The sequence below is a fragment of the Anser brachyrhynchus genome (genome assembly GCF_964034855.1).
Source record: "Anser brachyrhynchus genome assembly, chromosome: 3".
Taxonomy (NCBI): Eukaryota; Metazoa; Chordata; class Aves; order Anseriformes; family Anatidae; genus Anser; species Anser brachyrhynchus.
The window spans coordinates 794,502-806,896 of record NC_137696.1 but is presented as its reverse complement, the minus strand read 5'-3'; the positions used below and the strand labels follow the sequence as shown (position 1 = coordinate 806,896).

General features: G+C 46.9%; 2 protein-coding genes across 2 annotated transcripts in view; one reads left to right on the top strand and one right to left on the bottom strand.

Moving 5' to 3' along the window:
* Nucleotides 1-12,395, top strand: part of LOC308192682 (uncharacterized protein) — a 71,216-nt gene that overhangs the window by 17,121 nt on the left and 41,700 nt on the right. The gene's annotated exons all lie outside the window — the stretch shown is intronic.
* Nucleotides 5,270-11,703, bottom strand: LGALSL (galectin like). Its single transcript, XM_080586537.1, has 5 exons — nt 11,490-11,703; nt 11,221-11,292; nt 10,996-11,084; nt 10,393-10,570; nt 5,270-7,657 (listed from the first exon to the last, which is right to left on the bottom strand). The coding sequence occupies exons 1-5, from the start codon at nt 11,520-11,522 to the stop codon at nt 7,514-7,516; spliced, it is 516 nt and encodes a 171-aa protein (XP_080442663.1). The 5' UTR covers nt 11,523-11,703; the 3' UTR covers nt 5,270-7,513.

Below are 12,395 nucleotides of genomic sequence, written 5' to 3'. Positions count from 1 at the left end.
CGTTTAAAAATAAGATCCACTGCAGTGCTAGCAAAGAGTCGTATTTGTGGTATTCCTGTGAGTAAATCCCTCAGCACGAATTGGCTTGACTTCAAGATCAGAAACACTTCACCAAACTAAGGCCCAGTTGTGACGTGTGCCTACTGCTGATCTGAATGGGAGAGAAGTGCACATGGCACTTGTTACATAGGTGCCCAAAACTCACCCCTGTGGTTTCCTTGGTATTACAGGTCAAGAGGAGAGCTTTTCAGGGGCCTCTGTAAGAGTTAGTCAATGCCAGCAATGAAATTGGGTGTATGTATTCCCTGTTTTGAAAATCCCCACAGGCACTTAGCTGCCCCTGTTCTGCTGTCAGGCAGGAACTAGGTGCTGCCTTTACACAAGGCGGATGCTCTACCAAGATATAGCCAGTCTTTGAATATTGCGCAGAGGCCTTTCTAACATGCCCTTGCCTGAAGACATCAAATGGGTGTGAACTGATGCAGTGAGGGAGGTTTGGGGCTCACATTCAACATATCTAGGTATACCAGAGCCCTTTGAGACATGCCTCATAAGGGAAACTTGCATTGGATCTCTTCTGAAACAGGATAAAATTCGGAGTGTTTCTGAAAGGGCATGTAATGTTATACGTCTTCGAGCTCAAACTGAGTGCCAAATGTAAAAATCCAACCCTCAGAAACAGCAACCAAGATTTATTCTAAGGAGGACTGCACCCCTCAGGGAACGGATGGTTTGTGTGCAGCCATACGTGCAACTTCTTTGTCCATGGTGAGTGTAACACACATGAATTTTACCAGAGAGTTTTTTTGCCAGCTGGAGGCAATATCAAAAGACCGTAGTGGATCAGGTTTTCTCCTGTTCAGCTGGAAGTTGTGTGCAGAAATAAAATTCAGAGCACTACTGGGGTCACAGAGCACAGATCCTGCCAAAGCTCCGGACACAAGGGAAGGCAAGGTGAATTTGCACCTCTGCAGCCTCGCTACCTCCACTCCTGTGAAGGAGCTATTAAGACTGAGTCAGCTGTATGCATAGTGGCAAGGCTCCTTCCTTGAGAGGCTATACTTGGCTCCTCTGCCCAGACTGTGCTGGGGCAACTGGAAGCACCTGCGAATGTGAAGTCTCATCTAAAGTCCATCATGGTTACTGGGAAACTCCCACTGGTTCAGAACCAAGTTGGTGTTTCCATTTGATGCGATACAAATTTCTGGCTGTTGCATGCAGTCCTGTCTGTCCTCCCTATTTCTGGTTTGTATTGACATTACCTAATACTGTTTTTATCTTGGGATCTCTAGAAGTCTTAACATATCCCCTTTTGGGATTGTGTGTAGTAAGCGAAGGGCCAAATATCAGACTGGCTGTGAGCAGGGATGGCCACAGATCCATGCTTGTGGGGAGCACCTGATTCTTGTTCATTTTATTGGGAGAAAAAAGGCAGAGCTGGCTATAGTCAAATCCTGTTCATCTGCTACTTCAGTGCTGTTTGGATTTTGAGGTTTCACTCAGAAACCTTGCTCATTTCTTACAGCCACAACTGGATGGGGAACACGATCTTTTCCCGTTAGGGTTATACAGAATTTTTCCAATAGCTTTGACTGGAAGAAACTGAGACCTTGAATCTTCATCTTTCACTTACTCAGATCAACGCAAACTTTAGCTAGGCTCATGCCAACAGGTAAAACATTGGATCCCATAATAACTTGTCTCTGGAGCTGATCTCGTGGTTTCCCTTACCACATAACCACTACCCACGAACCCAGTCCCACCAGAGTGAACTGTTTTATCCTACACAAAAGTCATCAACCATCTGCGTCTCCTGTCCCGGCTGTAAGGTCTGAGTCGTGCCTGTAAACTCTTGAGGTTTACACTGCCCAGTGATGTCAGTGGGAGTCTTGCATGAGCAAGCAAGTTACTCTTTCCTCTAAAAAGTTGACTGTTCAGTTCTGCATAGAGCATTTCAGTTTACAAGGAGTTTTACACAAGCTGCTATCTGTGATACATTTTTCATTCTAAAATTTCACACTACAGTTTTATGAGGGAAAGCGTTAGCTATGTCTGAAAAACAGAAGAAAGAAGCCAAAAATTAAGTAAATAGGGTGCATAATGAGCATTAAGAATTAATATAAAAGACAAAAAGATCACGGTGCAGATTTCACATTTTATTGTTATTAAAAGTTAATTATGAAATTGGCACAACACATAAAAATAGATCTGTGGTGAATGATACACGTTACTATTATTGCCAGGTCATTTCGTGCACACCCTCACTTTTTAAAATCAGACAGTAATAAATATAAAACATTTCATCAGCTGTGAAATCAGTGTTACTGCAGCAGGGAGAGACTGTGCTTTCTGTTGACTCTACTCAAACAGATAATGCAGGCAGAAATAGTCCTCTATTCATACTTAAAAATAAATTAAGGAGAATGAAAAGAACAGATTTTTAGAGTATGCCCAAGCTGAAAATAACCCTTTCTTACAGACCTTTCTGCATGAAAGTCAAAAGGCGTTTTGCCACGGACTTTAAAGGCAGCAGGATTTAGCTATTTGTTGACAGACAGATGGAAAGACGTAGCAACAGAATCTAGGGAGGACCTGTGGCAAAATGTGAGTTTATTATTTTGATCTTGCACATGCTACTGAATCTCCTCGTTGTAGTAATTGTGCATGTTCGTAACAGCAGTGATTGCTGGGAGGAGTTGGGAGGGTGTATCAAAGCCAGATAAAAGCGTCAGCAGCTCATTTTTTCTCCCCATTTGGGTTGGCCTTCCTTCTAACCCCACACACCATTCATTGCAAAGCAGCTTTTTACCTGTACACTTCCTGGTCCCTGTGAGAAAATCAGAACAAAACCTGGCAAAAAATCTCACCCGGTCACTAACTGTTCCTAGACTTGTGTGGCCATATAAAAAGCTCACAGTGAGCATTTAGGGCTGTTCTCTGTCTGACTCTTGTTCCTCTCAGTTCCAAGGGTGCTAGGAAGTTGCTTAGAGCTGCCACTAAGTGGCTCAGCAGATTGCTGTTCTGCAGGTTTCTGCAGAAAAAGGTCACGGTAAGCAGTTTCAGTGTGGAAAGCAGCATACTGGGCTTTGTGGGGAGCACTGGGTGGGAGGCAAGACAAGCCCCACGTCAGATACACTGCTTGAGTTTTTGTGGGGGAAAAGATCTTCGTGGCAAGGCTACCCCAAAGTTTCCCTGCTACTTATTTAGGAGCTGCTTTCAAAGAAGGTGGGTAGGGACATGAGGCAGTTCCTGCCTTCCAAACTTGTAAGCAATGCTGATTTTTGCTGTGTGTCCTTCTTTGGGGTTGCAGAAGGTGGCAGCTAACAATGTGTCAAATAACCATCCTTGGGAAACCCTCACACAGCTCCACACCTCCTCTTGTCTGGCTCTGGAGTGCCCATGACCTCCCCCTAAACTCGTGCTCCATTAGGACTACAGCACGTCACACTACCACAACCCTACTAGCAAACTTGGGAGCGCTGTGGCTGCTCTGTTCTCATTTCCTCCACAGTGAATGTTTTTAAATCCCAGCAGATAAAATCTCACTGCTGCTCTCGAACAGGAAAATCTCAGGGCTTCAGTCTCAGCCTCACTTCAGGAGAGTGACAAGGGTGGAAAGCTGGCACAGCAAAATGGTGAATCAGGCTCCCTCTTTGGTTTTCAGGCTGTTTACTCAAAACAGCCCTTGAGAAAGATGCTATGCCTCGAGCAGATGTTACATTCAACCGGTTTAGCAATATTACGCCTATTTTTTCCCAAGCTAGGCAAGGAGGGGAAGGAGAATATAATATATGCTAGTGCAAGTTCACATAGACAACACATGAATATTTAGTACAAAATGTTCTTTCAAGGTGGGGCAAACATTTCTAGTTGTGACACAAAAAGAAGGTATTTTGTAACATTTTTAACAACTTGGCTGTGAGAAAGCATATAAGTGAAATATGCTTAGACACAGACTACCTCACATCACCCTGAAGTATTCAAGGCTCTTTCTGAGTAGGCAATAAGCTCAATATTTCTTAAAAAAATACGACATCAGTTTAATCACAGCCGATTACAGACATAACTAAGTAATTTGGTGGTTTTTAAAGCTATGCTAAATTGAAGGATTTTACTCCACACAGTTTTTACCTATTCAAGACTTCTTTCATTTCAGAAATGATTTCCTTATTCACAGGAAAACATGGAAATATTCAACTAATAAATTCTAACATTAGATTTTCAAAAGTTGGTTTTACTCCTGAAGAATCACAGCTTCCAAGAAGCTCACAGACTACTTGTGTCTACTGAAAAACATTTTGAAAACCTGTCCCAATGTGGAAACAGTCTGATTTCAGGTCTGGTAGGGTTTATGTGCAAAATGAAAATCTGAATAATCCCTAAATTCTGGAGACAGAAGACTTCAGATACAAATTTTGCAGCACCCTTCTTAGACATTTTGATGTGGCTTAAAGTCTAACTGAACAGAAAGATTTAAGGCCCTGGTTTTCTCTGACTTACACTGCACACAGAAGTGTTCAGCAGTAGCTTCTGAATGCAGTTAGCCAGCGTAAACCAAGCAGGCATGGAAGGGCCCTTGGCTTCACGGACATCATCCTTCCTTCACCTGCCATAGCCTGGTACTGCCCAAGCATGAAAGAAAAAGGCTTCAAAAATTCTGTTAAACAGACAAATAGGTATGGAAACTGTAACTGTGACTTTCTGCCCTTTTCCGGTCCTGGCACAAGACCAAACGGGTGTGCCCAGGACAGCAGGTGGGAACTCAGGCATGGTGGTATCACCAGGCCCTTGCTGCTGACAGGGACCCGTGTAGAGTTCATCCCAGCATCCCTGGCCTGTGCTTTGTCCTGCGCCAAGCCCGTGCAGGACAAGAGAAGTCTGAGGGCTGCACTAACCTACCACAGCTACCAGGAATCCTGAGTGGCTGAAAGTTCAAGTCTGCTGAACCCCTTATTCTGGGCTACAGTAAAGGCATGGAGGCAGAATCTCTATTGGCTTTGTGCTGTCAGGGAGATCTCTTTTGGTTTTGTGCTACAGCAGGGTCATGGTGCAAATCTCTCCAGCCTCTTACTTTTTGGCCCTCTGAACTAGCAGGACAGCCTCAGGCAACATCACCGCATCAGGAAACCTGGCTTTACCTATACAGCTGGAGACAGCAATAGGCACGGTCGGCACTAAACATCTCTCCAAACAGAATTCATCTTCTGCCTGCATCTGCTTTGGAACTGCAAACCATGTCAAAGCTGGAGAAAAATCCAAACAGCTCATGTAGAAGCACCTTTCCCTTGGATTTTTATTATCATTATTTTTAAGAATATATTTTGTACCAAAACACTGTCAGCATTCTTTATACAATGGAAAATGACACAGTCATCATGAATCATGTAAAAGAGTAAAAACAGAGCAAGACAGGAACATTTCATATCAAGGTTCAATCTGGAGTACAAACAGAATCTGATGCACAACTTAAAAGTCACACACCAGATAAAAAGATCATCTGGAAAACAATAGGTTCTCGCTTAATTTGGAAACAAAGTCAGGAGACTTCAATGTTAAGGCTAAAATTTCAATTTTTAACTCTCGTTTTTTAGGTGGCAGCCTGATTCTTAACTCATTCACACCAGCAATATCCCCCTGGCTTTACAAAGAGATTTGCACTTGCATGAAGTAAGAATCAGGCTTCTATGCCTTTGTGCTCGGAGGACTCTGATTGACCTCAACAGGCTTTGGACTAGAGCCACAGTTGGAATTTCAGCTTGCAGTCTAAGGCTTCTTAACTGCAGGCCAAATTAGCGCAAAATGAGGCTTTGCAACTGGCATTCTACCCTTCACTTTGGATATTCCAGTTCTGGTTGCCTTAAAACCCTTCTTTATTGCAAGTTTCATATAGTTCTGTTTGTGAGATTTTTTTTTCTCTCTTTTTTTTTTTTTAAATACAGTGCTACAAAGGATGTTTTTGTATTCTGTGTCCCTATATTACATGTTTTCAAAATTGCCTAAATATATGTTTATATCATGATTATAACTACTCAGAAAGACCTGCTATAGTCTACTGTGAGCAGCCAAGGAAAAAGTGTATTTAGTCCTAAAGACGTCAAGAAAAGTGGTTGTGTTCATTTATAGTGTAGCGCAATGACTGTGTTTATACAGCTATACCTACTATTTAAAAAGCTACTTGAAAAGTTATTCATGTGCAGTAGCTGATTTTCAAGCATTAATAACTCGGCTGTCTAGACAAGTTTTAATTGTCATATCAAAGGCCGAATATGTTCTTAAACGAGTGCAAAAAATCTCCCATCTCCCCTGGAAAGAGGCTGGTTCTCTTGCTGAACTAAGAGACTGCCAAATGTAACTTCTTCTCAAGTTATAAAAGCACAGCTAAAACTACAAATCGGTTGTTTAAATTTTAAAAACAGATCGACTTTAACTCAAACCTATCCTGTGCAGCAAAGTTAGTAAGCCCTGAAAAACAGTTTTTAGTGAATATGCAGAGCTCCCCCCACCAACTACCATGCCCGCGTTTTCCCAGGGCCTAGAGGGCTCCATTAAAATGTAACTAAACATTCAATAGGAAACATGATTTTTCAAGAATAATACGTAGAGTTTGCCCAAAGAACCTAAGACATTTTGTACATTCAAAATGTTTACATTTTGCTGTTCTTAACGATCAGTAAGATTGTTCATTTTTACCAATACATACAATGATTATAAATAAATAAACTACAGATAAGCTTTAAAAATTGTATTAACAGTACATTGTGCAAAAACTTGTAACAATCTACATTCTATGCAAATACCCTGACTAAAATATACAGGCTTGTGTCCTGACACCCTCATTCAGTTTTTGCACAGTCCTTGGACCAAATCAGCAGCTGGCAGCAATCAGCAGAATTCCATCCCAGGCCATGGAGGTTAGCTGATTAACACCAGCAGAAGATCTCACCCCCAGGTGTGTGCAAAAATCCCACAGAAATCAATGGGAGTTGTGCTTGACTAAGGACTAAGCAGTTTGATTGTACCCCAGTAAAGTGAATAGGAGATCTGCCATTGATTTCCGTGGAACCAGGCTCAGGCCCTGGGTAAGGACGTCAGCATGTGGCCCTGCGTTGTGCTACACTACTTCACTTCAGTGCAGAAACAATATTTGCAAAAGAAAAACTTTTCGTCGTTGTTGTCACTGCTGTTCAGTAACCGGTTTTAGTACAGCGTTTCAGAAATTGCCTTTCTGTGAGATTTGAAACGAGACTGCAAGTCTTTCTGAATCCATTCCAATTTGATTATCCAGCACAGGTGGGCTATTTTGATCCAAGAAAAAATGTCTCAATGTCTATTAACCAACAATGTTCTTCGTTAGGATAAACAACAGCCCAGTTCGTCAGCACAGGAGTGAAGAACTGCACATGGAAAAGGAACGGGGCAGCCTTCCTACTATAGTTGTGTCCAGAGCCGGCTGTCACTTCTCCAAATGGACGATGGCACCTGAGCCGGTTTGGAATCTACAGTTCTAACAAGTTCAGCCAAGTTTTGTAAGCTGAAGATCTCCATTTATCTTTATTGTGTCAATTGCTGACAGTGTTTCAATACGGTGGTAAAAATCAAAGAGCTGATGTCCATCCACAAATATCCTAAAACGGGGATGCTCACAAAGTATCTCAACCTGAAAAAAATAAAACAATGAACCATGTTCACAACGTAACTGGGAAGTTATTTCACAGGACACAAAAAGCTCCGGATTAGCCTTTAAGTAGTGTTGGTATGGTTACATATCTTGCTACTTACATGCTGTGCAATGAGAGGCCTGAGACCAACTTGCCCCCCTGACCCCAGTCACGCTACCATGGATCTGCTCATGCTTCACAGGAGCGTTAATCCAGTCTCACACTGTCCCGGAGGGGAGGACCCTGGAACCCAGTCCCACCGCTCTGCAGATTACAGTCCTGTGGGCATCACGGATGTTTTGCCTCTTAGAAGAATGCCGGAAACAGATCCAAACTGCTAATTACAGGGGGAAAAAACTGTATCTCCAACCCAAATCTTGCACTCCTTGCTACAGAATTCTTTTTTTCCTACAGAATGAGGGGGCAGTTCCCTCTGCAATGCCTTCCACACTTCCGTTAATTCACTGGAAGGGAGCGAACATGAGAGGAGGGATAAGTTTGCCCTCCCCTCCCACACGCTAGAACTGCACATACTCACACAGCTGCTGCGCAACTAAAAAGCCTTCACCATGGTGGCTGCACACAGCCTAGGACTGCCTGTTGGACTAGGGGCTGCAATGAGGGAGACGCACGATGGCTTGAATTCAGCCAGACAGTTCACACAAGGCACAAACCAGACCAGGGAAGGACACAGCTCTCCTCCTACAGCCCTGGAGAAATGCTCTGGAAAAGCCACAAAGACTGGCGCTGGACCACCCATTTCGGACAGATCCGGAGATTCCTGATATTGGGGGCGGCTTGAGAGGATGTCTTACAGTTAAGCTTTGGTGGAGCTGCCTGCCAGGAGGCTGAGATGTGAAGGCGTAAAATGTGCATTTGTTGTACAGGCCCTTGGAGACCTCCAGCTCTGGACAGGCTAAGGGAAGAAAATCTGCAGGGAAGTCATGTGTAAATCCTCAGTCGTTTCTAGAGGCTGGTAGTCTGGAATGAAGTGCAACTTTCAGGCAGAAATATTACAACAAATAAAAATGAGAACGGGGGCCAATGATAAACTGACCAAGCCTGATTAGCCCGACTGATTGAGGGCAAATCACACTGGAAGAAGTGGCAGTGGACTGTCCAAAAAAACACTGCCCCATGGGGACCTGGTAGTGCACCACGTAACAGGGAAGAGCCCGTGCTGCTGCGTAGCTCTTGTGTCACTGTAGCAGGTGCATCCAGCCTTAGGCCTTGTTATGTAAAAGATATGGTTAGCCTCAACACTGCTTACGATCCATTTTTACAGATCACCCTGGGCCACGCCAGAACGATAATTGAACTGGATCACAAGTAATTGTCAAGAACACTTAATAGTCCTGTTTAATTTATTCATTGAGAGGGAGACCATCAAAGGTGCAAAGTCATCTGGGAGTCTAAATTCTGTTTATGCATTTGGGAAAAAAAGAAAAAAAAAAAGAACAACTCCCCTCCTGCAGTATCTCACACTAAACGTGCAATATCGCTGTCCTCTGATGTTAGCTGTCATTAGTGGGACAGCCACAAAACATGCTCTGGATAATTTGTCTTGCTTGTTGGAGGGCCCAGCCACCACCCATGGCAGCAGGTAGCGTAACCCTCGCAGCCAGAGCAAGACCAAGCCTCCAAGCCCTTTCAAGTGCATTTCCCACGTGCGCCAAAGGGTGTTGCCAGTTCAGACAGGAGAGTTTGCAGAAGCAAGTAGAACGCAACCCATCCACAGCAAAGCCAGTCATCAACACCCTCTCGAAGCCCAAGCATCTGGGGAGACTGAGCTTTTGGGGTTGGGGGAGATTATCTTGGGGGCAAGATGGATTAAGAGAGTTTGGCAGCTGGTCAGAGCGCTGGCATTTAGCAGAGGGGCGGCAAGGTTTCATAAGAGGGGCGGGGAGGAGGAGGGCTTTTCTGGGTCAGCCGCATGGAGAAGGCGTGCAGCCTTTTTTCTCAATGTAGCCAAACCGCTGCGAGAGAAGAAGCCCTCTGCAGCTGCATACTTTGTTAGTCCTGATTAGCAAAGACAGCTTCACATAACCATAAACACTACAGATGGGAATCTGCTTCTAGGTCAACCCAGTCCATCCCTCGCACCGCAGGATTTCCATACACACCGTTTTCAAGTGACTACCAGCTTAAATTTGCCAGGAGATTTAATCCCAAGGTTCAGAAAAGAATACCTCCATTGCTTAGCTATTTAATCTGCTAACACAAAGGGCTACAGCCAACCTCAGTGTAACATCCCCAGAGAAAAAGGATGAACACGATCCTCATTAGCTGCGCTAAACTGCAAACACTACGTCCATTATAGAAACCATCAAAACACACGGCAGTCCCACAGAGTATTTACATTCTCCAGTAATAACTTGAAATGCAGTAATAACATAGAGGTACTTTTTAATTTATAGCTATAAAACTAAGCTCAGGAAGTGCGCTTCATCACACGGCATTACAACCTCCGACTTGTCATAACACCCCGTGATGTGTTTATAGCCCCATCGGAACTGCCTGCAGATGCAAGCGGCTGCAGAAGCGGGCTCTGCACAACTCCTGATCAATATGAGCAACCCGGCCAGCGGCGTCTCAGCCAGAGGCAAGTGAGATTACAAAGACAAGCCAAAGACTACCCTGAGATTTCACGAGAGGCAAGTCGCGTCCTGCTGCAATGCCGCTCAAATTACACTTTATCGGAGACGGTGCGTGCCGCTGCGATCGTAGTACTCACCCTAAAAGGCTGGTCTGGTATAAAGGGAAAGTAGGGAATAGATGACTGCTCTTCCCCCCATTCTCCAGCCACGCACGAGTTTCTGACAAACTGTCTGTCTGTGAATACAGCTTTCAGTTCGATGGCTACATCCGCAGGAGGATCTTCCGACTCCCCACAAGTCAGGCTGATGCCAAAGCTGCAAGACAAACAGAACTGCTCTCATTCAGCCAGAAAACAAGCAGATAAACCCCAAATGCAGCCGGGCTGATTTCTCAGCTTATCAAAACCGTCAGCAGCATAGCAGCATGGGGGGGGTGACAGCTCAGCTCATCCGGGGAATGCCTCGAAAGCTCAGCAGGGACAAGGACATGGATATGGCACACATATAGGTGCGTGAGTTGCATAGATAAGCCTATATATGATCCGAGGCGAGTCCTCCTTTACTCCAAGTGAAATCGTGGGAAACAGGATCCCGTACAGAAATGCCCCCTCTATGGGTCAAAGGAGGAACCAGCACGCTATATTTAAGATGATAAAAATAATTCCTCTGTAGAAAAGGGGGGACTGGGGGGGGTCCCTCCTCCCCTCCTCGCCCCCTGCCCGGGCTCGCAGGGTTTTTACCTTTCGGGGTTGAGGTCCACTATGCCCATGACCAAGATCTTCTTTCCCGGCCTCATTCCTCCTTTGATGTGTCCACAGAAGGGGACGATCTGGAAAGGACAGTGGCAGCGGGGGTCACTCGGCATCGGCCCCGGTTGTACAGCCGGGGGGATTGGGGGGGGGGGGGGGGGGATGCGAAGAAGGGTAAAAATCAGAACAAATCTAAACCGAAAAAAGGCGATTTACCAGGCGAGGGAAGTACACATCAGCTTGCACCGGGGATCCCAGGGAGTTGTTTAAATGCCCGTCCTCTATTTTCTGCAGGTAGAAACGAGAGCGCTGAGGCCCCTCCCGGCCGCAGGTGCTCACCCCCGGCGGCAGCAGCAGCAGCAGGGGCAGCAGCGGGCGGCCCCCCCCGAGGCTCCCCGCCGCAGGTGGCGGCCGTGAGGGGCTGCGGCTCCCCCCGGCTCCCCCCTGAGCCCCGTCCCGTCCCCCCCAGCCCCGTTGGCACTCACCAGCGCGTCCCGCTCGGCCACGGTCCCCGCCATCTTGTGCGAGCGGCGGCGGCGGCGCTGGGGACGGGGACGGGGACGGGGAGGGGGCAGCGGGGCAGGGCGGCTCTATGGGGGTGGGGGGACCGGGGTATCCGCAGCCCCGGCGGGTCGGGGGGCAGCGGCAGAGCCGGAGAGGAGCCGGTGACAGAAGTAGGAAGGCAAGGAGGAGGAGGAGGAGGAGGAGGAGGAGGAGGAGGAGGAGGAAGAGCAGAAGGGGAGGTGGCCGGCGCTGCCTCGCCCGGCGGGGAGCTAGGAGAGCCCAGCCCCTGGCCTGGGGGGAGCCGGGCAGGGCGGGGGCTGCGGCGGCTTCTTCGGCTCCGCAGCTCTGCCCCGGGCTCGCCCCGGCAGCCGGGGGACGCGGCGACCCCGGCCCTGGGGGGGCTCGGCCCCCCCGAGGAGGCAGGGAGGGGATGGGGTCCCCGGGGAAGGCTGCGGTGGGGCTGGGAGAAGGGCTGGGGGAGGCTGAGAGGGCCCTGTGTTTTGGCGAGCGCAATTATTTATATTTTCCTTGAGCTCAGAACCCGAGTACCCCCACCAGGAGGCTGGAGCAGGCGATTTGAGTAACTGTCCCTCGTGAGATGGACGAGGCCGAGTCCCAGGAGAAGTACATCGTTGGTGGGGCTGTTCTGGGTGGCAGCGTGGCCCGTGGCATCAGGCAGCAAGGCTGTGTTTAGCGCCGCGTGTTGTTGGGCGAATTGCAGCCTCTCAGTCAAGTCATGCGGCGGCTGCTTTGAAATCCTCACCGCAAACTTCTTAATGACATAAGCTAATTGTATAAGTCGGCTGGCTATCGATTGCTCGTTACGGAGGGGGAGCTCCTATTGACATGCACATCCCGTGGTTGCACAACATGACCGCGTACAGGGA